The sequence below is a fragment of the Aulonocara sp. 'chitande type north' Nkhata Bay genome, linkage group LG23 (genome assembly GCF_057382095.1).
Source record: "Aulonocara sp. 'chitande type north' Nkhata Bay isolate Kocher_YH1m ecotype deep benthic linkage group LG23, A_spYH_male_GT1.1, whole genome shotgun sequence".
NCBI lineage: Eukaryota > Metazoa > Chordata > Actinopteri > Cichliformes > Cichlidae > Aulonocara > Aulonocara sp. 'chitande type north' Nkhata Bay.
Genome location: NC_141365.1, coordinates 19,725,324 through 19,751,486, shown reverse-complemented (window position 1 = coordinate 19,751,486; position 26,163 = coordinate 19,725,324). Strand labels below are relative to the sequence as shown.

The window sequence follows — 26,163 nt, the reverse complement described above, 5'->3', positions numbered from 1 at the left end:
CTCACTCTTCCACTAATGGTTAGTCTCCATCTGGAACTTAAACAAGCACAAAATCAAAATCAAATCAATTTATTTATATAGCACTTTTCACAGGATAAAAACCACAAAGTGCTTCACAGTAATATAAAACAGAAATACATAAAATACATTAATAATAAAACACACAGCACAAATCTAATTAAAAGCCAATCTAAATAAATGAGTCTTAAGCTGCTTTTTAAAAGAATAAATACAATCAAGGCAACGTAATGATGGAGGGAGAGCATTCCACAACCTGGGGGCCACCGCTCTAAAAGATCTATCACCTCTGGTTTTAAAATATGTTCGAGGGACTACCAACAGCCTTTGATTAGATGATCTCAGGCTGCGAGAGGGAGCGTGAGGTTCTAAAAGATCAGAAATGTAAGCAGGGGCATCACAATTCAAAGCTTTAAAAGTCAGTACCAAGATTTTAAAATGAATTCTGAAATGTACTGGAAGCCAGTGTAATGAACGTAACACTGGTGTAATGTGCTCTCTTTTTCGCGTCTTAGTTAAAAGCCTTGCAGCAGCATTCTGGACTAACTGGACACGGTCAAGATTCCTTTTGCTCAAACAAAGAAAAAGGTTGTTACAATAATCTAAGCGAGATGAAATAAAAGCATGAATAACCATTTCCAACTCAGATTTAGACAGCAAAGTTTGCAGTTTGGAGATGTTTCTTAGCAAACAAGACAGAGAACAAACAACGCCACCCTCAGGTGTGGCGAGCAAAAGCAACACACAAAATCATGACCTGGGTCATAACACTTTCTTTGAAATCAGAGCAAAGCTTCAACACCTTCTCTATTTAAGACATTGTGGTGGGTCTGTGGCGCAGCTGTGGGGAGGCAGAGCTCATCACACTTCCCCTGCATTTAAGTCTGTACTGGGTCCTGACTGAAGTTGTTGGTGTATGTGTGGCTGGCAGCTGGAACGCTGCAGCCAAGAATAAAAGTGTTACAAAAGTGGTCATGTCTGACATGCATCGTCTACAGACATCTACTGGAAACTGTGGATAGAGGAAACCCTTGCCCCTGGTGACTGGGACTCTCACAACTAGTGATGGTATGATAAATGCCTGTGAATTTTTTTTCCCACCAAAAGGTAAATCATACAATGCACGATGTACTGACATCCGCTGATCATTTGATATACAGCAGTACTGCTGTGATATGTAAACGTATAAATGTAGCGATTGCAAAATACCCATATGAGGTTCTGTATATATCGTGTCACACTTAAATGTTTCAGATCATCAAAAAATTTAATATTAAACAAAAATAACACAAGTAAACAAAAATCCAGTTTTTAAATGAAGGCATTTATTATTAAGGGCCCTGTATGAAAAAGTGATTGCCCCCTAAACCTAATAACTAGTTGCACCTAATAACTGGTTTTAGAAGCAATAACTGCAATCAAGCATTTGCAATAACTGGCAATGTGTCTTACAGCACCGTGGAGGAATTATTTAAATAAAGTTTTTAGTAATAACTTTAGAAGATTTAGAAATAATTCAGACCTTTTAAAATAAGAATATATAATGCAAAAAAGAATATTTCTGCCATTTCCATTACAGAACACTGAAAAACCTGTTTATGCCAGTGAACTGTTAAATCATGAAGACCACATTAGAGTATAAGAAAGAAAATAAAAAAGACAGCAAACAAAATAACACAAAAAATTATTTAAAGTGGAAATCAGTTTTTAAAGACAACTATGTTCTCCAATTAAGTGTCATTTTTCTGTCACAAAGTTGTTCAATACAAAAATCATATCAAAAACTTCACATTTCATATTAAACCACAAGCTGTTGGATTAGTAGACAACATAACGAAATAACAATACGCCACTAAAGACAAATCTTTTAAAATTAAAATGACAAATTAAAGGCTCAAAACTTCGAGTAGAAATGCAGATTGGCTCCTTTCAAAGTGTTGATAATACTTTTTAGGCTGCAAATCTGAAATTAGTGGACAGCTAAATGTTTTCAGACACAAGCCAAAGCTTAAAATACAAATAACTGTAATTCATTAAAGAAAAAAGTGCAATTTTAAAATTAAAAGGTGTGACATTTCCAACATTTCAAAAGCTTCCAGTACAATTTAAATGATGATAAACATTATTCTCTGGTAAAATAAAACGTTTATCATTCAGCTCTGCTGTGAACTTTGAAGTCAAAACAAACTAACTGTCACCACCTGGAGGCAGCAATGATCACTGCTTTGTCCAGCTGGGTCACCAGTTTTTAAAAAGACACATTCACCATCATTAATCACTTCAGATCAGTATGAAGAGCTGCTTGGACACCAGCGCAGCACCTTGAATTCATAATGAATACAGAAACAAGAGTTTCTGCTGGACATAAATAACAGCACAAAAACAAACACTAAAAATAACAGTGCATCAGTATTGTACAAAAAGCATGAACAAACCTCAGCACATTTTCAGAGCCTTCAATTTTTGTATTTCTAATTTATAGGTGGAAAGTAAAGAATTGGATAAAATATGAACTTTACCACCTGACAACAAATATTTATTTATGTTGCCTATTTATGTGATGAACAAAACATTGTCTTTTATACAAGATACAGTGAACTTATAGATAGCTGTGAAGGAAAAATGCCAACTTAGGATCATAATTTTGGATAGAAAGTGCGTAGAAGAGCAGTCTTTATAATCTATGTCATCTCTGTCGTCTTTCATGTAGAGAACGAGAGACTGTCAAAGCAGTCAGGAAATCCAACCGCTTCTTCCTCTGATGGCAGAACAGCATGTTGGAAATTCTGGGAAATGCAGTTCAGTCAGTCAAAAATACACTTAAAAAATCAGAAGCTCATCCAGGAGACTTCAGCAATATTCCCAGCTATTAGCTTACACTGAAAAATATGAATTTTCATTGTGATGTATGCATGTAATCCTTGTCAACATGACAAGTTTTTACTGCAAGAGGCTTTTTTGTAAGTCCTCCTCAGGTCCTACAGGGTTTTGCTGGTGGTCATTTCGATGTCACTCAGATCCCTGTAGGTCTCCGATTGGCTCATATTCCAGGTATTCCACTTCTTCCACAGATTGTACTTTGTGTTGTTCAGAGGGATGTTGATTGAGGAAATGTACTGCATGGACCGTGACATGGAGGCTCTGAAGGCCCGTGTTCGAGCTGTGAAGAGGAGGAAAATTTGTAAACCCTAAAAAACAGAAAGGGAAGATGATGGTTACTCTCTTTATTTTTGTAAGTAATGTCATGTTTGATGACATGTTTGACAAATTATTCTTTATAGTTATTAGTAAAGTACCTGAAATTATTTTGCAAGATTTTTCTTATTACTTTGTAAATTCTTGTGTGTTGTGTTTGAATCCTGCAGCTTATCACACATTTGAATTCCATGTGTGAAAACTGCAAATGTCCAGCATTGCACCCCTGATGATCCACCAGGACAAACTCAGCAGTGTGTGAGGAAGAGCCAGCAGCAGCTGACAGATGGAGAGAATAGACAGACTGTTCCCTGTTTGTGAAGGACTGCTAGGAAAGTTTAAAATAACTAATTGTCTGTCCTGAATCAGTCTTATTAGGTAATGATAAAATAATTTTATCATTCAAATGTTTTCAGTGTGGGGGAAAGTACTCAGGGTCTTCAAGTTACACACTATGAAAGGCAGCAACAAGTTTAATATTCAGAAACCTAAAGTATGTATCAGCAGCAGAATGGACCTAAAAAAAAATGTTTGTTTCAGTTCTATGAAGCTTTGAGTATTTTGGATTAGTAGCACTGCTGTGTTTGTTGTATCATATTGCTGTAATTGTTTATATGCTTTATATATTCTGAGGTAAGTTGATCTATAGTGTTACATCATATTCTATAAGGATGTTATGTGTTTGTATACTTTCTGCCCAGTTTGACCCATTTAGCAGAAGTCAGCCTGTTTAAGGCTCTGATATCTATTCTGTATGACTTAAAGCAGTTATGACATAGTCTGATTTTCTCACCCAATAAAGGAATATTTCATATATCAGTCTACTCTTCATTCTATCAGAAACAGTTATCACAGGTCGTACATTTTCTTTTTACACATATATGTAAGGATTCAGACATATTTACTAATGCCAATGTCAGGTTTATATTGTTGATTGTCATTTATGCTTAGAAATATTTAACCAGACCTTAGAGGTGTATAATCGATTGTGTAGTGATAAGATGTGTGATTCTTAGTAGTCTGCAAAGACTTTGTGTGCATTCCAGAGTGTTCTGGCATACACACTCACACCCTAGGGTCATGAGAGATCTTGTATCTTCTCTTACTGATATATGGTACAGCAAACACATCTATATCTGTTTTAGTATAAGTGCCTTTTGTTTAGATGAACTGCTGGACTTCCAGACCAGCAGGGTTAGGGAAGTTGTTTATGTGGTCACATTCTGACCCCCCCCCCCCCCCCCCCACACACACACACACACACAGACAGTACTCTTTGTTTACATGTGTACCTATGTAAATGAGCCTATGTATATTCATGTAACCGCAATAAAAGAGCAGCGTTACGAGGGAGCAGACAAGAGCAACTGGGGTCAAGCGAAGGAACGGTGTTTGTCCAGTTGGTCTTTCTTGTATACGAGAAACATAAAGAACTTTGCCTGCTTGTGTCTTGCTTTGCTGTGTAGTAGAATTGTCTTGAACGTTCCAGCGAATAGGTTTATGCTACAAACCTATCAGCCAACATATTAAAAGAACAATATATAATACATCTATATATACACTGTAAAAGATACTTGTCTTTGAGTGAAGATATAAGGTTTTAGGAAATATAAATAACTGCAACTTGAATCTTTACTGAAGCCCAGTATTTGATACAGAGTTCAGGTTCACTGCTGTAATACCTAATAATAATTAATATAATAGTTAATTTAATATTGGCCATATTGTATTTACATTACCAAAGTGAGATGACTTTAGTCTCATGAACAACATTAGCTAATTGTTATTTACTAGCTAATCTTTAAATGACTGTTCAGTACAGAAATGAAGCCCAACAATCATGTTTTACAGTCCTGTGGTCTCAGCCTCAGATACTTATCAAATCAAACAAAGCTCATGTAAAAACAAACAGATGAACAAAAGAAATGTCTCCTTCATTTCTGTCAAACAATGCTGTATGAAACGTTTCCAGCGGTTAGTATCATGGTTGCTAGGCAACCTGAGCAGCGTGACAGAGGCTAGACGGTCCCATTTCACAAGACTGGCACTTCGGGCCTTCTCGGTCTTTGGAGGACCCGGCCCACGAAGACTGCGAAAGGATGCAGATCCTGAATTGGGATACAGCCAAGGACTTGACACTGAGACATGACTGACTGTATATGCAACATGGAACACAGGGAAGACACAGTGACCAAAACTAGGACCTAGAACTACAAATATAACATGAACAGCAAACCACCAAGAAAACCAAAGTCATGAATAACAAATAATCAAGGAATATAACTTAAACAAACACAAAACACTGGGTCACAGACCCAGTACCATGATAGAAATTCCTCCACAAATAGTGACGTACTTGCTGCAGAACAGAAGTTTAAGTCAGGCCATGATTGTTTGAAGACAGGTTGCCTCCCACCAGGCTATCTTTTTAAAATGGTGATGCAATTGGATACCAGAGCTACTTGCAGTCAGTTGTCAACAGCGACTGAAACTCGGGTGTGGCATCCTCTTTAAATGCTGTGGTTACTGAGATGAACCTTTGTTTTTCTTGGCTTTGTCACTAATATAATACTAATAATACCGGTGTACCACAAGGCTGTGTGATGAGCCCTTTCCTCTACTCCCTCTTCACCCACGACTGCAGACCTGCTGATGGTTCCAACACCATCATTAAGTTTGCAGACGACACCACGGTGATTGGCCTCATCAGTGACAACGATGAGGCCGCCTACAGGGAGGAGGTGGATCGTCTGGCTGAGTGGTGCGACAGAAACAACCTGCTGCTTAACACCGAGAAGACCAAGGAGCTCATCGTGGACTAAAGGAGGAATGCTGACCCACATCCACCCATCCACATTAAGGGGACGGCTGTGGAGCGTGTGAGCAGCTTCAAGTTCCTGGGAGTCCACATCTCCGAGGATCTCACCTGGACGACCAACTGCTCCAAGCTGATCAAGAAGGCTCACCAGCGCCTCTTCTTCTTGCGGACTCTGAGGAAGAACCACCTGTCCTCAGACATCCTGGTGAACTTCTATCGTTGCACCATCGAGAGCATCCTGACCAACTGTGTAACAGTCTGGTACGGGAACTGCTCTGCCTTGGACCGGAAGGCATTGCAGAGGGTCGTGAAAACTGCCCAGCGCATCGCCGGAGCACCACTTCCTGCCATAAAAGACATCTACAGGAAGCGGTGTCTGAAAAGGGCTGGGAAAATCATCAAAGACCCCAGTCACCCATCACATGGACTCTTCACCCTCCTGCCCTCTGGGAGGTGCCACAGGAGCCTCCGGACTAAGACCACCAGGTACCGGAACAGCTTCTTCCCCACAGCTGTCAGACTCCTGAACTCTGCCTCCTGACATCTGACCCACGTTAAACTCATGGACTGAACATACACACACCCACAATGGACAACTGTACCCTCAAACACACAATAATAACATGGACTGAACCACCACTCACAACCACTAGCACTTTATATAGCCTCTGTAGAAACTATCTACACCCTCACTTATCTTAACTGCACTACTGTATAGCTCTGTGTAAATAATCATTCTGTACATTCGATAATCTTTAATCCTACAACTGTTTACAACTTGCATAGTTCCCATTTCTGTATAGCTGTATATCTCAGATTCTGTAAAGTTATTTATTTCATATTCTGTAGTTTTTCATATTTATATCCTGTCCATATCCTGTACATAGCTTGTACTCACTACAGCCTGTACATACTTATAGTTATAGAATATTCACAACATACTTCATACCGTGTACATTATAACATACCATAATAGACCCATTTCTGTAATATACTCACATATCTATATTATTGCTAATATATATTGTAATATATCTATATCACTAAAGCACTTCTGGATTGATGCAAACTGCATTTCGTTGCCCTGTACCTGTGCATGTGCAATGACAATAAAGTTGAATTCTAATTCTATTCTATTCTAATATCCTAATATTTGCAAGAGTTACCAGCATTTTCGTACTTTTATTACTACTACTGCTTCAGTTAAAATGTTTCAGTTTTCCTTGTTCCCTTCGATATACCATGAATTAAATATAAAACTTTCAACAATCACCTCCCATTTGTTTTTGTTTTTTTGCATTTTATGTGTTTACCTGAAGTCTGAGAAGCTCATGACACCTTTAATCTCAGTTCTAGAATGAAGTGGAAGGAGTCGTACCTGTGTGGTTGTACAGATGTAGAACAAGATGCTGAAGATCAGGTGTGTTTTTTCTGAACTGAGCAGCACAAAATATCCCAGAGTCCAGGACAGACCGAGTAACACCGCCAGAGATAAACTAATGAGGAACTTCCTGCTTAAAGATGACTTCTTGTTGCTACAGTAAAAACAGAGTTAAAATCCACATGGAAGCTAGTCAGAAAGGATTCTGCATAATCTTTTCATCACATCTGTGAAAATGGAGTGTATGCATTGATACACCTCTCCTGAAGACAAAGATGGAGCATTACTGTTATTGGTTATTAGTGTTATTATTAACAAAAAGAAATAAAGCCATTTTGTTTTGCTCACAGTTAAATTGTGTTCAAAGTTTTTCTTTTTCATTTCTCATTTTTAAATGTTGGTTTTCTTAATATATTTATATCTGAGAATTGCACCTTTTAACAGCCACTTAAATTTGGGTAATTTATTTTTGAAATATTTTTTGAAACAACAGCAGCTTTAGATGTTACCTGGTCAGTCTGGGTTCAACTTTGCATGTAGTCATGGAGGTAATAACCAACAAGACGATGTTGTAAATCAGGATCAGGCCGATTGGAAGAAGGAAAGCCCAAAACATCGGTTTTCCAAAGTTGAACTGTTTGTTCTTATCCAACGCTGCCAGCCAACAACTACAGCGAGAGGAAAAGAACATAAAAAAACACTTTTGTCTACGTGTTGATCAAAATTTTATAAATACTTTATTTACTGAAAATGACATTTTTTTTAGGCAGTGGATGTAATTTCTATGGAGGACCACAAGAGCCACCCTCATCAAAATAAAGAATTCTGTTCTTAATGAACTGTAGAATAAATTCTGCATTTGTAAATTCATTTTTGAACTCCACATTAAAAAACTGATTTTTAAAATGCTTTTTAGAAACTTCATTTCAAAATCCATTTTCGAATTCCAATTTAATACAATTAAGACAATTAATCAATTTCTCAAATAACGTCACTGCCATGAGGTCAAATATCTCTCCTTCATCTTCTCAGTATTAAACTTACAATTTGCTCTGATACTTGGTCCTCTTTTACACATTACAGGACATCAGAGTCCTATTTTGTCATATGAAACAGACTTCAAGCCTCTTGATGTCCTACCTGCCTCACTTTTCATTAGCGTGTTTAATTCCATTAGCCCCTGTATTGTGGAAGTGATAAATATTTCTCTCTATACTGGCTCAGTTCCCAGATTCTTTAAACAAGCTGTTGTTGAACCAATATTAAAGAAACCCCACCTGGATCCATCTCTTCCTAACAGTTATAGGCCAATATCCAAATTGCCCTTTGTATCAAAGATTTTAGAAAAAATAGTAGTAGAACAACTTGACTATTTCCTGGATAAAAATGCTGGTTTTCGTAAATTACATTCTACTGAAACGGCTTTACTTAGAGTATCTAGTGATATCTTGATGGAGAGTACAGAGTTCTGGTTCTGTTGGATCTCAGCTCCGCTTTTGATACTGTAGATCACACACACACACACACACACACACATATATATATATATATTTATATGATATGTATATAACTCATAAAACAAGTAAAAGTACAAATGTGTAAAAAGTTACAGACTTCCTCAGTAGGTTTACACTCTTTTGGAGTGATTTTAATTGTGTGTTAAAGAAGAAAGAGCCAGTCAGTCATCACTGAGGCAGTTTTTCCTTCATGAAGTCCAGGTGCTGGTTTCCCCGTGTGTGTGTCTGATGCCCCAAAGCTGACTCAGAGCCATAACACCATCCATGACTGCGGTATGGAACAGATGTGGGTGTATCCTCATCTCCCAGAGGAGTCCAAATTGTTATCAAACAGACCTACAGACACAAAAACATTGATACTATAAACAACCAGGCTATCAGCAGTGATTTAACTACTTTAAGACCTCTGTGAAAATAATTTTCACATCATTTACAGTGTATATCACAGAATTCAAGGCCTTTATAAGCACAGAGCATACAGAGAAAAGTACAGGGTGGGCCACCGTAATAAAATGGGAATGGTTGGTGATATTAAAGTCCTGTTTGTGGCACATTAGTATATGTGAGGGGGCAAAATCTTCAAGATGGGTGGTGACCATGTTGGTCATTTAGAAGTCGGCCATCTTGGATACAACTTTTGTTTTTTCAATAGGAAGAGGGCCATGTCACACATCAAACTTATTGGTAATGTCACAAGAAAAACAATGGTGTGCTTGGTTTCAAGGTAACTTTATTCTTTCATGAGTTATTTACAAGTTTCTGACCACTTATAAAATGTGGTCAATGTGCTGCCCATTGTGTTTGATTGTCAATGCAACCCTCTTCTCCCACTCTTCACACACTGATAGCAACACCGCAGGAGAAATGCCAGCACAGGCATCCAGTATCCGTAGTTTCAGGTGCTGCACATCTCCTATCTTCACACCATAGACAATTGCCTTCAGATGACCCCAAAGATAAAAGTCTAAGGGGTCAGATTGGGAGACCTTGGGGGCCATTCAACTGGCCCACGATGACCAATCCACTTTCCAGGAAACTGTTCATCTAGGAATGCTCGGACCTGGCACCCATAATGTGGTGGTGCATCATCTTGCTGGAAAAACTCAGGGAACGTGCCAGCTTCAGTGCATAAAGAGGGAAACACATCATCATGCAGCAATTTCAAATATCCAGTGGCCTTGAGGTTTCCATTGATGAAGAATGTACCCCATATACCACACCAAACCATCACTTTTGTTGTTCCAACAGTCTTGGAGGGATCCATCCAATGTGGGTTAGTGTCAGACCAATAGCGGAGGTTTTGTTTGTTAACTTCAATTTTCAAATCAATTCAATTCAATAAAACTTTATTGATCCTGAAGGTTGACCCCGAAGGAAATTGGGTTAAGGCTGCCGACCTTACCCTTCTGACCATACATACATGACACAAACATCACATGGGGAAGACAGGTCAGAGAGGTATAACAATGGAAAATGCACAACATGAGGAAAGATCAGGAGAAAAGAAATAACTCCCCCCAGACTGAGCTCCAACAGGGAGATCAGTTTGAGAACAATAAAAAAACACCTCTGCACATAGCACATGAAAAAAACTCTTAATACACCAAAGAAACACATGAGAAGACACAGGGGTGGGTAAAGGGTGAGAGACAGCCAATGTAGACAGTGCATCCGGGCCTGCAGCATAAGCGCTGGTCTCCTTGATCCACTGTCAGCATCGGAGGGGAATAAGCGTCAAAGGCGTTTGGAGGGGGGAGGGGGGATGAGTGTACATCTGCATGTGTATATATGTCTGTGTGTGTGTGTATGTGTCTAGAGCTGAGACAGTGTCCTTCGCCCTGCCAGGCTAAGTAAACAGTCTTCCAGCCAACCCAGGTAGCCTTGCATAGAATGGGAAGAACAGTCTAAACACAGTCGTTATCAGGGTGTTTTTGTTCAGCTCCAGCCTTGAGACGGCAGCTGGCGCTGAAGGGATATCCACATGTAGTAATGCTGGTTTTTACTTTAGTGCGAACAACTCATGAGAATTTCAAAGCTGTTCTAACAGTCCAACACTGGTCTTTCAAGCTCCCGTTGGAGAGCCGTGAGCTTCTCCATGATGTTATCAAACTTACGCTCCGTGATGTTGTCATTCTTGTGCTCAAAGAGCCGATTCTGAGAACTCATGACCGCAGTGAGCTTCTCCAAGATGTGATCCAATTTGCGCTCAGAGGTCTTATTCTGAGTATTCACGGCAGCCGTAAGCTTCTCCAAGATCTTATCCGTGCTGCACTCAATGAGCCCATTTTGAGAAACTCACGCCTCGTTCCATCGTTTCAATCCCAGTGGGCAGCCTTGTGGGGGTTTAAACAGCCGGTTCCACTTTCTTGATTCTTTGATAAGTCAGGGCCAAGCCAGCTCCGATCAGCAAGAACCCTGTTATCATGCTTCCTAATAGGTAGATATCTTCAGCACTCAGGCTCACCCGAGCCCAAACTTCTCATTGAGAAAAGGGTGTCAATTGCATTCAAGGACCAGTTGATCAAATCCATAATTCCTCTTTTAGGTTTTAGAGAACAGACTGTGAGAGAGTGTTCCAGGGAAAAGTAATACAAAAAACACGAGCCTAGACAAGGACACAAGAGGCTAAGCAGGGAAGCTAAGGGAGAGGAGGAGGAGAGGAGAAAAGTGCGACAGCCTTCGTCAAGAGCAAGTATTACATAAAAGTTTGCCTCATCACTGAACAAAATCTTGTGCGTCAACTGAGGGTCCTGTTCCAATTTTTGTTTTGCCCATTCTGAAAATTCTGTGCACCGATCTGGGTCATCCTCGTTGAGATGCTGCAGTAGCTGTAGTTTGTAAGGGTGCCATTTGTGAGTAGCTAATATCCGACTAATGCCACTCTCCAGTGACATGCGGCAAGTGCTACGCTGTGGGCTCTTGCTGAATGAAGCTAGGACAGCCACTGATGTTTCTTCATTAGTGACAGTTTTCTTGCGTCCACATTTTGGCAAATCCAACACTGAACCAGTTTCACGAAACTTAGCAAGCAGTTTGCTAACTGTAGCATGGGAGATGGGTGGTCTCGTAGGATGTCTTGCATTTAAATCTGCTGCAATGACCCGGTTACTGCTTTCAACAGATATCAACACAATTTTGATCCACTCCTCACGTGTTAACCTCTTCGACATGTCAATGGCTTAGAACAAAGAGAAACTTGTAAATAACTCATGAAAGAATAAAGTTACGTTGAAACCAAGCACACCATTGTTTTTCTTGTGACATTACCAATAAGTTTGATGTGTCACATGGCCCTCTTCCTATTGAAAAAACAAAAGTTGTATCCAAGATGGCCGACTTCTAAATGACCACCATGGTGACCACCCATCTTGAGGAGTTTGCCCCTTCACATATACTAATGTGCCACAAACAGGACTTTAATATCACCAACCATTCCCATTTTATTACGGTGTAGCCATATAAATGGCCCACCCTGTACTCAATCAATTTCATCTTGTGTTTTTCATTATGCATATTTTATTAATAATTACATGTCGTGATCTGCATCTTTACCACACATTTGCCACAGAGGTGTAGATACTGTAGTTGCAGTGAATGCTTAAAGTGTGCTGATTAGAATATACTGGACATTAAATGCTAAGATTCAGCACACTGTGTTAGAGGCTGGGATTTGATGAATTCATCATATATACAACCTTTGATCATCATTTATGTCCAGTTGAGAATGAATCTGTGCACTCACATATTAAATGAACTGAAATCAGTAGTGTGATCTCCAGTTTTGATATAAGGAATGAGAGAACTGACAGCTGTTATTTTAATCAGCCTGTCTTAGTTGTTTTAATTCTAAGTATCATAAAGTAATCTGGTAACATCTGGACTGATGAGTTTACTGTCAGCATTTTAATCGCTAGTTTAAAGGCTGTAGGTCGCAGCTCTAATGCTCTAACACTGTATAAATGTAATAGGGCTCAGTGCTAATAGTCTGAGCTGCTTCAAGCTTTATTTGTGAAGACCACAGCAGCGTAAAAAAAAACGTAGCTAGCTTGTACAGCTGCGACGTAAAAGATTCATAAACTAAGATGACCTTAAAATAACAGGGATACGTGCGGTGATGCTAGCATTAGCGATGTTAGCACGTTACCTTCAACAGGTGGTCAGACTGAGTAAAGAGGCACACAGTCAGAGGTTCAGCTCTCCGTTTCGCTGCAGGGTCCCTTCATTCTTCACATATCCGTGTCGAGCCGAGTGTAAATCCCGAGGCTGAACGGCCTTTGTACAAGCACACACACCTCTTAGCAGGGCAAAGCTATGAGCAAGAAAAATTCAGGCTGGCAGCCTGTGTCTGTCCAACCAATCAGAGAGCTCCTTACATCTCACGGTGTGGCTAATTTGTATTGCAGCAAGATTTTTAAAATGAAGTTACTAATCCAGTTGCTAATGCAAATGTAAATCCCTGAGCTAATCCGTGAGCGAACAGGAAAGGGAAATGGATTTTGAAATGAGAAGTGGAATTTAAAAAGCATTTTGAAAATAAGTTTTTTAAATTGGAATTCGGAAAAGGTTTTTGAAATGAATTTTTTAAAAAACATTTTAAAAATCAGTTTTCTAATGTGGAATTCAAAAATAAATTTGCAAATGCAGAATTTATTCTACAATTTATTATTCAAGCACAGAATTCTTCATTTTGATGCGCGTGGCTTTTGTGGTCTTCCATAAATTTCACAATATATAAACTATTCTATAATCCAAACTGGGAATTTAGGTCATTGTAGGGTGGAGAATTTCACAGATTACCCACAATTCCTCTTGTCTATATCCCAGCGGATTGTCCACCCTGTAGCTCACCCCCAGTGTGATGACCATGAAACACGCTGGCATTCCTAACAGGACACAACAAATCAAAACAACAGTTTAAGTAAAATGAAATTTAACCTGAGTAGCGTAAGACCGCGGTGATCTGAAAATGATGTGCCGGGGGTTTGCGGATGTAACTGTGTATCACTGCAAAATGTTCAGTTTTTATTTTAATTTTGTTTTAAACTAAAATAAATGATAAGAAGCTCAAGATTTTAGCACAGTGCTGTGTATCTGCATTCCTTAATGTTATGACTTTTTTCCTTCTAATTATACTACTTTAAAGTTCTTCTAAAATATTTCAAATTTGGCATTTTTGTTTTCTTTCTGAATGTCCTACCCCATCCCAGAGTCACACTCAGTGGAGTCCAGTGTGTTGGCAGGCTGCGGCGCATTGACCGGACCAGCAGCACCAGTTGAGTGCTGTATACACTGTTCCACATGAAGGTGGCCATCAGGAGGAAGTGCAGCAGAGCTGCTACAGCCGTACACGAGCCGCGGTCTGGTTCTATGTGTTCATCAGAGTTCAAGATGTTGTTGATCCGATCATCACTCTGCACCTTAGTGTCGTTCTGTCTGCTGGAGTTTTGGACTCCAGAGAGGAAGGTGATGATGAAGGCCAGCAGGCTGAGGTAGATGCACAGCAGAGCCAGCTTTGAATTCAAGTTACTTGGCTGCCCATGAGACTTGCTGAAGAAGCTACAGAGAGAAAAATAACAAAGAAGTTTTAATATCTTTTAAGTTTTGGTATTTCTTAAAGAAAAACACCACAAAAAATATATATATAAAAACAGACAGACAGCAATTTTACTACTTTTAGACTTTATAGGTCAAATAAAATAATCAAAGCATTAATGTAAAATTAAAATAACTATTTGTTGCATCCAAGAAAGTTTCAGTTTGTTAAATAACAACTAGAAGTGTTTGGTAAATGTGATGAGAGAATTTTAATGCAGCATAATTAACATCATTTCTTATCTGTGAAGTAACCCAAACTTACTTTTCTTTAATGTGATAAATGATCGTCACAACCAAACCCAGAATAGAAAGAGAAAGTCCCACAATGGAGATCACACCCAGAGCTTCTGCATACTCGTAGTTCTCTCTGTATGACTGAAAAATAGGATTCAGATTTAAACTCATAAAATATCTGCGATGAGTTAGATTTACATTTTGAACCATTTTCATGACCAAGGTTTAACAAGCTGTTGTTGAGGTTTTTTTGTATGATATATATGACATATATACCTGTATACACTTGACATATACTCACATATATACTATGTAATCATATATACTCATATACACTATATATATATATATATATATACAGTTTTGGGGAGTAACGGAATACATGTACCGCCGTTACGTATTTAAAATACAAAATATGAGTAACTGTATTCCGTTACAGTTACCGTTTAAAAAGGTGGTATTCAGAATACAGTTACTTTGTTGAAATAAATGGATTACACTGCGGTACTTTCCTGTTTCATTTTGTCGCGGGTCAGGACTGTTTGGGTTTTGTTTGACAGCTACGTTCTGTTGTTCCAGGCGGCAGTGTTACGGTTGCCATGGTTACCGGGCGACGCTCTCTCTCTCTCTCTCTGCGACTGTGTGTTTCCTGGGTGAGAGAGCGCCTTTTCGTTTTTGTTGTGCTAAGCTAACAGGCAGAATGCTACAAGCATAGCTCTAAAGAATGTAGCATCATGGGCAGTGTATTCCGTGTTGCAGGGAGAATGGACTGCCATACACGTTAGGGGTCTGTGAGCGCTAGGAGGGAGAAAAAGGGGAGTGGAAAGGTACGAGTTGTCACTGAGGAAAAACGGGAGCTGGAAGCATGTAAATATAATAATAACCACTGCAGCCAAGAAGAGTGCCTGACGAGCCCAGTTGTAAGTAAGCTATGAAGACTCGACTGTACACCGTGTTCGTGTTTTCCTCCGAAAACAATAAGTTCCGTTGGAGCAGCCTTTCAACGCCTGTCTCTGTCTCTCGCAAGAAAAGTTGACCCACACAACAAAGTAAAGCTATTTTTCAGCTACGAGCCGACAGGGACCCCGCCGTATTAGTCAGAGGTCCCTTTACTACAGTTCGGAGTCGCGGACCTTCAGTAATAGTAATAAATCACACAGCAATAGTACATTCACGTTGTTGTAAAAAGCATGATAATATATTAAGTAATCCAAAGTATTCAGAATACGTTACTGTCATTGAGTAACGTAACGGAATACGTTACAGAATACATTTTGGGGCATGTATTCTGTAATGGAATACATTTTAAAAGTAACCTTCCCAACACTGTATATATATATATATATATATATATATATATAACAGCTAAGATACTGCGCAGGACCCTCAAGCTCCCAGGCCTCTGGTAGAGGACCCGAGCTTGAAGGATAAACCGCCCGCAGGGGGGCGTGCTGGGTGTTTTTTTTAATATATATATATACCTATACTGGAGTATTTTATATAATGGAATCACATGTTCGAGATCACAAGACCCACATATTTAAGTCAAATATTATCTCTAATTATATTAATGAAGTTTGTGCCACTTGTTGTATGAACACATGTTGTTCAATACTGTTTGAAAATGTAGTAATTAGGATCAGTAAGTAACCTTTGATTGTGTTAAGGCCAATGGTGACTAGTCCAAACATAGGATTAATTAAACTTGGCACTGCTAAAGCATGCACCTGGGACCCTTTTTCTCCGTGCTCATCTTTTTTGCTCCACGTTGTGTCCAGCCCTTTCATTACCTATACGGTAAACAAACCTGGCCCCGGTGGGCATGCACCTGGGATTCAGTTTCTCGCATCAGCCGCCAGAAGATGAGAAAAACCCTTTCTTAGCATAGATACCAGTTTACTTCTGACAAGTGCACCTGACAAAATTGTCAAATTGATTAACTGTTAGCTGCCGTTTTGCAAACTTTTGGAATCACTTTGGCCATAAAACCGATGAAGGGACACATTTCAAAATGATGGATGTAAGACTGGTGCTTGAAAAGTTATGGGGTAGGGTCAGAAAGGTATGTAACATAAGTGTAAGATTAAAAGAAAGGAGCAAGGTGCAAGTATGATTAACAATGGATTGGAGAAAAGTATCAATAATTGAGATAATATTGACATTTGTAGATTTGATCGGAAATTCCTGCTCCTCCTCCTGCTGTTGGGTGGAAATTTACCAAACAACAGGAGGAGCGGTCACTGATCCTTTGTAAGAGGAGGGTCGATATGCCCCAGACTGCTGCTTTTTTCCTTTTTGTCATTTTGTGTGTTGTTGCTGTTTGTGCTTTAAGACCCTACACCCCAGGGTTTGCTTTGCTTGCTTTCCATGTGTTTTTTTTTGCTGTAAATGTACTGTTCTGCTCTTCATATGACACTGTTTAATAAACTCTGTTCCAAGAATTCTAGTCTTTTCCAGAGGATCTTTCTGAGTGTTTTGGTTTTAATTGGATCTGAAGGTTATCATATAGGCTTCAAAATTTGCAACCCAACACTGTAACGTCATCTATTGCCCTGAAAACTTGTGACCCTCACCCAGAGAGCAGCAAAGTTGGTGGTGTGGTTACAGAAACACCTCATGAGTCCATCTGAAGTGTTTCCTTTAGAGCAGCCACTGGTGCTCCAGTCCTTCTGACTGTAGTTCCAGAAAACACAAGAGAAGTCGTACAGAGACGTCCCACTTATGTTCTGAAACAGAAATACACAGCCTTACTCAGAAATCCACAACTCTGATTTACATGTAAACATACAATTTGCTTTCAAAAGCAGATGGTATGTTTCACATTTTTAGAGTTTATAGCACATATGCAGTTCTTTGAAAATAACACAGAACCATTTTAACAATAAAAACACAACTGGTCATAAGTTAGGTATGAATATTTTACTTTGTGATGTGTATATTGGTATTGTTCTATTTTTACACCATTATCACAGCTGCTACAGCTACTGCAAGTTTATTAATTTATCTGTCTCATAAAAAACACCATAAACACTGCTCACTATCTGTGTGCCCTAAACCTGCAGATAAAGGTCAAACATGATACATTGTCAGGTGAGATCACAAGTTATTGAAGGAAAAGCTGTCCAGTGGTCACCATTATCTGAAATCTTGAAGATAAAACTGACTTAAAATAGGTCAACAAATATTAAAATTGACTTTAATTTGAAATGCTGGATTTCTTACTCTTGGCCTGAACATCATCTCCACATGTTGTGGCACCATGTTGGGTTCCTGCCCTCTGACGCTGGCTGACAGGACCCTGATGGTGGCCCGTCGCCTCATGTAGAGTTTTGAACGGAAGAAACGATCGTTCTGATAGAGAACGAAACCCAGAGAGACGTTTGAGTCTGTCTGACGACTTCTGACACCTTTGCCTGACATAAGAGAAAGAAATCCACTGCAGTTGGTAAACTTTTGTGTGGGTGTAACAAGAACTGACAATGTCTGAAATAGAAGTGCTCCATTTTTATTAATAACAAACTAAAACAGCTCTCTTAAATACCTCTTAGTGACACCTTAAGCATCTTAACAAGTTCTGTTGTAAGACTGTGTAAGTCTAGAAAACTCACCTTGAGGGAATCTTACATAAATGAGGGCATCAGCTATGAAACCGTTTTCCACCACAACCTGTGTTGCATTTGTGTTCAGCTGAATTCTCTCAGCTACAAAACTGCCAGATGTCCCTGTAGCAGCAAAAGAAGTGAGCTGTTTGTGATCACATAATAAAAAAATGCAGAACCTTACCACTGGATCTTTAATCTTAAAGCTACAAATATTGAAATTGTTCCACTACATCATGATATTCTGAGAGGAGACCTGTGGGTGCCTGTCCATGCAAGAACCTGGACAACTGTGGGGGGAACACAAACAGTTCTGTTAACTGTCCCCACTTCAACACAGTTTTACAGTTTAAAGATTCCCTAAAACCACAATATTTCTTGACTTGACGCACACCGGTGGATCTAATATCTATCTGAACAGATATGCCTTGAATGTTAAAAGTTTTATTAGCGTATTTTTATTAGTGTCAAATTTAGTCAAATTTGACCCAAACTGTATGTAAGGGATGAAAAGCAGTAAAATGGGGGAAAAAATTAAAAAATTGGAGGATTACTTTTCTTTAACACCGTTTCTCACTGACCTCTAAGAGAAGTGAACTGGACTCCCTGAGTGTTTGCAGCAGGGATCTGTGCCGACTGGACCACCAGGTTTGGCTGAACCACCTGAGATTGAGATGCATTGAGACTGAGGCTGAGGTTCACTGAGAGCTGGTCCAGAGTCACCGTCAGCCTGGACATAACAAACAAAAGCAACCACAAAACAGGCTGTCTTACACTCACTGGTCTGTTAGATACATTTACAAAATTGCTCATTAATGAAAGTATCTAATTAGCAAATCACATGGCAGTGACTCAGTACATGCATGCATATAGACATAGTCAAGATGACCATCTTGGATTTCAAACTAATCATTAGAATGGGGACAGGTTGGGACTTTGAATGTAGTTTTTTGGTGTCAAATGCACTGGTCTGAGTATTTTGGAAACTGATGATCTGCTGGGATATTTGCTTAAAACGGGTGTTCTCTTTAAATGTCGAGTTTACAGAAAACAGCCTGAAAAAGGGTTTATGGGTGTGCAACCAAAAAATCTCTAGCAATTGTGCAATGCTATCATGACAATATGGACCAAAATTTGAGGAACATTTCCAGCAAATTGTTGAATCTATGCAGTTCTGAAGTTAAAAGAGCATCAGTCCAACCTGCAACAATCAATGTGTATTTAATGAAGTACCTAGTGAGTATAGTTGCTTTAAACCAGGAAAAGCGGCTAATTTAAGCTAAACACAATTGAAGACGTCATATGAGTTAATAGATTAATATTTTATTCTTAGTACTTCACCCCAGAGTTGTGTTGTTTTCCTCTGTGTCATCTGATACAGTGGTGTTCAGCAGCTGACTGACCGTTGCTACTGCTGCCACTCTGACACTCTGCAACACAAACATGAACCAGGATGCTACAGTCAGTAACTACTGATGCTACAGCAGGGTTTTTTCTTAAGTTTTGTTGACTGTTTGTACCTCTGTGGCGTTTGCAGACAGCAGCAGTGTGTTGGCGATCTCAGCCGCTGCTGTAACATTTTCGGCCGTCAGCTCTTCTGGGTTGGATGTCAGAATCTGAGTGCTGGTTGCCAGCATCTCTAAATCAGCTGGACTGGTCAGCTGAGTGGAAGAAATACGTTTTTTCTTTTTTTTTTGTGGTCCTTAAATGAATGTGTAATCCTGTGCATGTCTTGCTGCCTTTTTACCGGATTACATAAAATACTCAGTTCAAGCTGCAACTGTATAAGACCATCAAGTAATAAGTCTTCAGAAGAATAAAAACAGTTCTTACATTTTGTTGTATATCACTGAGTGTCAGGTTACACTGGAAGATATGTAGAGTGTTGAAACCTGGTGATTCGCTCATGAACAAGCATCTGGTTGAAGCCTGAGGTTTTCCAGCTGAGTGGGGATAGAAAGACAAACATCACTACATTGGGGTGTACCTGACAAAGTGATGTTGGACTGAAGGGATGACTTACCGCCACTTGTTCCCACTTCACATATTTCATCAGAATATGCGAACCAACCAATGGGTGTACGGGGGAACCTGAATCCTTCAAATCGTTGGGCTGCGCAGAAATTTACTAAGAAGACAAAGGTATTAAAATATAGGCAGAAAAAACATATAATTAGTTATTTATATAAAAATACAAAAGTGGAAAAAAATCGATGATCCATGTTTAGAGAAAGAATTTGAGTTTCAGTGATTATTTACAATCTGAATGCTGTTGACTGTTGACCAATCACATTTGAGCGGACTCCAATGGCATGTTCTTTTAAAATTGCATTTGCATAACCCTCTCTTATTGTTTTGTTTTGTTTTATAACTGAGACAGGATTTTTGTAGTTTAAAAGCTGGATCACACAATAAAGTAAAGACCCGAAGATCCTAAGTTTGGACATGTAATGACTGCTCAAAGTGTTGGTTAGTTATTTATTTCAGTTAACGATCTGGTTGTGGTTTCCCACATCTTTATATCACAGAAAAAATGTAATTTATGTAAACTTTAATGTAACAACAAATATAAAAGTAAATTACTGACACAAAGCATCAGCTTGCGGCTAATAGCATCACATAGTTGCTGTTTTCTGCAAATCTAAAAAGTGAACAAAAAATTCAACCTTCTTTGTTTGTTTGTTTGTTTGTTCTTACCTTCTGAGCATGTCTCTCCAGTCCATTCATCAGGACAGAGGCAGACACCGTTTACGTTTTCCCCTCCATTATCACATTTCAGGGCAGTGGTGTTAGGCGGGGTAACTGAAGTTGGAGATGTAGTACTAGTAGAAGTAGAAGGTGTAGTGTAAGTTTTAGATGTAGTAATAGGAATTGCTGGGGAAGTAGTAAAGTTTTGTGTAATAGTAGTAACATTTGGTGCAGTAGTAATGTTTTGTGTAGTTGCAGTAATTTTTTGTGTAGTAGTAGCAGTAGTGCTTGGAGTACTAGTAATGTTTTGTGTAGTACTAGTAATGTTTTGTGTAGCAGTAGTGATGCTTGGTGCAGTGGTAATGTTTTGTGTGGCAGTAGTAATGTTTTGTGTAGCAGTAGTAATGCTTGATGCAGTAGTAATGTTTTGTGTAGTAGTAAGGCTTGGTGCAGTAGTAATGTTTTGTGTAGCAGTAGTAATGCTTGATGCAGTAGTAATGTTTTGTGTAGTAGTAAGGCTTGGTGCAGTAGTAATGTTTTGTGTAGCAGTAGTAATGCTTGATGCAGTAGTAATGTTTTGTGTAGTAGTAAGGCTTGGTGCAGTAGTAATGTTTTGTGTAGTACTTGTAATGTTTTGTGTAGCAGTAGTGATGCTTGGTGCAGTGGTAATGTTTTGTGTGGCAGTAGTAATGTTTTGTGTAGCAGTAGTAATGCTTGATGCAGTAGTAATGTTTTGTGTAGTAGTAAGGCTTGGTGCAGTAGTAATGTTTTGTGTAGCAGTAGTAATGCTTGATGCAGTAGTAATGTTTTGTGTAGTAGTAAGGCTTGGTGCAGTAGTAATGTTTTGTGTAGCAGTAGTAATGCTTGATGCAGTAGTAATGTTTTGTGTAGTAGTAAGGCTTGGTGCAGTAGTAATGTTTTGTGTAGTACTTGTAATGTTTTGTGTAGCAGTAGTGATGCTTGGTGCAGTAGTAATGTTTTGTGTAGTACTAGTAATGTTTTGTGTAGCAGTAGTGATGATTGGTGCAGTAGTAATGTTTTGTGTAGCAGTAGTGATGCTCGGTGCAATAGTAATGTTTTGTGTAGTATTTGTAATGCTTGGTACAGTAGCAATGTTTTGTGTAATAGTAGCAGTAGTGCTTGGAGTAGTAGCAATGTGTTGTGTAGTAGTAGCAGTAGCACTTGGTGCAGTAGTAATGTTTTGTGTAGTACTAGTAATGTTTTGTGTAGCAGTAGTGATGCTTGATGCAGTAGTAATGTTTTGTGTGGCAGTAGTAATGCTTGATGCAGTAGTAATGTTTTGTGTAGCAGTAGTAATGCTTGGTGCAGTAGTAATGTTTTGTGTAGCAGTAGTAATGCTTGGTGCAGTAGTAATGTTTTGTGTGGCAGTAGTGATGCTTGATGCAGTAGTAATGTTTTGTGTGGCAGTAGTAATGCTTGATGCAGTAGTAATGTTTTGTGTAGCAGTAGTAATGCTTGGTGCAGTAGCAATGTTTTGTGTGGCAGTAGTAATGCTTGATGCAGTAGTAATGTTTTGTGTGGCAGTAGTAATGCTTGATGCAGTACTAATGTTTTGTGTAGTAGTAATGCTTGGTGCAGTAATGCTTTGTGAAGCGGTGAAGCTTGGTGTAGTAGTAATATTTTGTGAGGTAGTAGAATGATCAGGAAGAGCAGTGGGCAGGAGTGCAGTAGTTGCAGTATCACGGATGTCTGTTATTGCAGTCAACTCTGCTCCAGCTGTGGAGGAGGCTAAAGGAACAGATGTGGGAAACGCATCAGCATTACAATGATCAGTTTGACATTAGCAATGTTAACATGCTTTGTAATTAGTGATTGTCAGCAGAAGTGATATGTAAAAAACAAATACTATAAAAGTACTACAAATTAAATGTAGAGTATTTTCTGTGCTTACCATGACTTTAGTGTGTTGTTATTAAACACAATGCACAGCTTAGGCTGATACAGATAGTTTTACAGGTACTGCACATTAAAATGATGATCTGATGGTAGCAGTACAGGTAGAATCAGGACTACTCAGGTCATTCAATTTCAACCTGAGGGGACATGAACATCTGAACCCTGATATCCAGTAATGTTTTTTTCAGTCTGAAATAAAAGTCTGAATGACAAAAATGCACTCAGTACTAAAATCTATTAATATGGAGCTCCTGAAAGGTAATAGCGAACGATTTATTGTGTAACACTTCTGTTTTCTATAACTTTTTTAAGAAAAACACCAATGTGTCAATTAAGTACAAGTCTACAATCTAGTGTTGCAACTAATTAATAACTCTTTACTTGATAATGATGCCTAGGCTTGATCCACAGAGAAAATCTGGGCTGTTTTATGATGAACTGTTATGTTTTATAGCTGGGCACTGCTCATTATGATTATGGGACACACATAACAGTCATAGTTTTGCAAACAATTAATCTCGAGCAGTGACATAAAAAATAGAAAAAAAAAGTGTTTAACAGACACTGCATAGATCACTGTGAGCATCAACATCTATATGATGTAGAAAAATAATTAATACAAATTCTGCACTCGTGTGTGTATATACAGGTATATATATCACAGAGTTTGCTAGTTATAAAGATAATGACAAAGAAAAGTCTTGATACATGCTCAATCATCCAGGCAAGGAAATCCCAAAAACTTGAGTCTGTTCATTTGGATGTAGCATCTTTAGTGGAAGAAACAGCAGTCATCAAAGTGATTTCTTTAGTCTCACAATTTTTATATTAACAATCAAGGAACTGACCTCCCAGCCCATTTTTCATTCAGTGGGCTGGTATCAGTCATTGTGCAAATCAAATTCAAATTCAAATTTTTTTTATTTGTCACATACACAGTCATACACAGTACGATATGTAGTGAAATGCTTGGACAACTGCTCGTGACCTAAAGAAAACAAAAAAATGTACTGTTTATAAGGTTGGGGAATCCACCAGTCACCTGAGACTAAATAAGTCACTTGGATGACTTAGGAGGAAATGTTTCGCCCACTGAAAACGCTACGTCCAGATGAACAGAATCAACTTTTGGGGAATGACAAATTAACCAAAACAATAAAATGACATGTTTTTCCATTCTGTTGCTGAGATGTTTTTAATTGTTGGGTTAAGTCTGAGAAAAGCAAAAAAAAAATAGACAAATTATATAAATAATTTTATATATTGCATGCATAACTTATCTGTTCATACTGTAAACATTAGTTTAACCTTATTTATCTAAAATTAAGAAAAATCAAGTTTGACTTAGATGAGATTTCAGTGATGACTAAAATAATAGTTATTGTTGTCAAGGAAAAAATACAGTAGAAATTGTGTTTTATGGTATCATATGATGTGACTTAGGTCACACTGTGTCTCACTAACAACTCCAGAAATGCCAGCAACAATCAGATAAACTCAGTTGTTCTTACCCAGAGTGAAAACGAGCCAAACCCAGCCATCCATGATGTTGAGCTGCTGCAAATCAGATTTCCTGTTTGTCCGGTTTGGTAAAAGTTTACATATTTAAAGACGCCACTCTGTGAGTCTGCATGAAACCATTCAGCTGCATTATTCTGCTTCACAATGAGCCACCAGATCATATAACACATGATTGTTTTACTGCACGTTTTTTTCAGGAAAAAGTTCCTGTATCGACTGTCTTTGCTCATAAGTTACCTATAAAGGACTTTGAACTGCAGTCCACCTTCGTAAAAGGTGCTAAATCAATAAATATGGTGTGATTTACCGTAGGGAAGGTGCACAGTGTGAAACCTGAAGTGTCACTGGTAAATCTCAGTATCTGCAAACTTTTAATGTCGTTTTTGTTTTTATTGTAAAACGATCAAGGACCTACAGTCAGCAGCAGTGAAGGTAAAGGTAACACGTGTTCATCAAAAACAGGTCAAAATAATAGAAACACCATAATACTGTATAGCAGTGATGTCCAACTCATTTTACATCATGGACCATGCACCACCCACTTTGCCTTTAAGTGGTCCTGACCAGTGAAACCCTTCTTTTTGTCACTGTACAGAAGTTTAACTGCAATCCATGAGATATCTTAATACGGGAAAAAGAAGTGTTGCTACAATCGTATGTCTTTTTTTTCTACATGATAGAGAAATGCTAATGTAGTTAATCAAAGAAATCTGTCAGCATGACTCTTTGGGTTTAAACTTTAAACAATCATTTTGTAAAATTACAGAGACGTCCTGGTAGCGCACTGTCCTCTACCTTTTTATTATTATTATTATTATTATTATTATTATTATTATTATTATGAGCCGATTGTAAAATAAATAAATAAATAACAGAGAGATTTCTATAGTACACAAAGAAAATGCAACTTTTCTGTCATTGAACTTTTTATCTATTACTTAATTACTTTAGTGTGGTATGAATGCACATGGGGGAGGTCTTTATCAGCAGGACAAGCAGTAAAACTCATGAAAATACAGTTAAAATCGAACATTTATGAGCCGACTGTGAGCCTCGAGCCTTACATTTGACACCCACTCTAATAATTTAGAGCCAGTTTACAGGGACTGGCTGTAAATTATTCAGTAGGGGGAGTTTTGTTTTAGGACAATTTAACCCAGAATTCAAATGTACAGAGAAAACAAGTAATGACCACTGATGCTGACCATGCTGGTGGCTGCCCACTGCTCCTTATGAGTTAAATGGAACAAAAAAGCTTCCATGTTTGGGTCAACCTCTCTACACCTGAAATGTAAATCATTATTAGGCAAAAGTGAGGAACATCAACTCCAAGTCCCAAAAAGTTGATTCTGTTCATCTGGACGTAGCGTTTTCAGTGGGAGAAACGTTTCGTCACTCATCTAAGTGACTTCTTCAGTCTCAGCTGACTGCAGGTTTCCCCAATCTTATAAACAGTACATTTGTATAATGAGAAACTAGCACCACTGAAGGAACAGTAGGCTGGGAGGTTAGTTTCTTCATCATAATTATGCAAATTCTCATGACCATTGATCAACAACTAGTGATCAAAGATCATTGATCAAAGACCACTGATCAAAGACGACTGATCAATGGCCATGAGTACCATTTACAGAGAGCTGGGGAATGGCTGCAATCACAGCATTGTAAGATAGTGAAAGA

At 38.6% G+C, this 26,163-nt stretch overlaps 1 protein-coding gene across 3 annotated transcripts; it reads right to left on the bottom strand.

Moving 5' to 3' along the window:
* Positions 1-78: 78 nt before the first annotated feature.
* LOC147301555 (adhesion G protein-coupled receptor G7-like) lies at positions 79-24,656 on the bottom strand. Of its 3 annotated transcripts, none has more exons than XM_086283318.1 (16): positions 24,474-24,656; positions 21,055-22,794; positions 20,381-20,485; positions 20,191-20,300; positions 19,878-20,018; positions 19,699-19,787; positions 18,939-19,087; positions 18,367-18,480; positions 17,981-18,171; positions 17,332-17,484; positions 14,787-14,899; positions 14,127-14,485; positions 13,731-13,812; positions 7,922-8,080; positions 7,410-7,566; positions 79-3,178 (listed from the first exon to the last, which is right to left on the bottom strand). In XM_086283318.1, exons 1-16 carry the CDS (start codon positions 24,505-24,507, stop codon positions 3,107-3,109), a joined length of 3,768 nt encoding a protein of 1,255 aa, XP_086139444.1. In that variant the 5' UTR covers positions 24,508-24,656; the 3' UTR covers positions 79-3,106. The 3 variants fall into 3 exon arrangements, with proteins under 3 accessions (XP_086139444.1, XP_086139443.1, XP_086139445.1); XM_086283317.1 differs by having other exon boundaries at positions 85-3,206; XM_086283319.1 differs by lacking the exons at positions 79-3,178; positions 7,410-7,566 and having other exon boundaries at positions 7,928-8,080; positions 13,727-13,812.
* Positions 24,657-26,163: the final 1,507 nt, after the last annotated feature.

Coding starts and splice junctions, on each gene's coding strand:
- LOC147301555 (XM_086283317.1), bottom strand. CDS start 24,507: ATGGATGGCTGGGTTTGGCTCGTTTTCACTCTGG. Junction 17,485..17,980: donor AGATGATGTTCAGGCCAAGA/GTAAGAAATCCA, acceptor TTTCTGTTTCAG/AACATAAGTGGGACGTCTCT. Junction 14,486..14,786: donor ATTTATCACATTAAAGAAAA/GTAAGTTTGGGT, acceptor TTCTCTCTGTAG/CTTCTTCAGCAAGTCTCATG.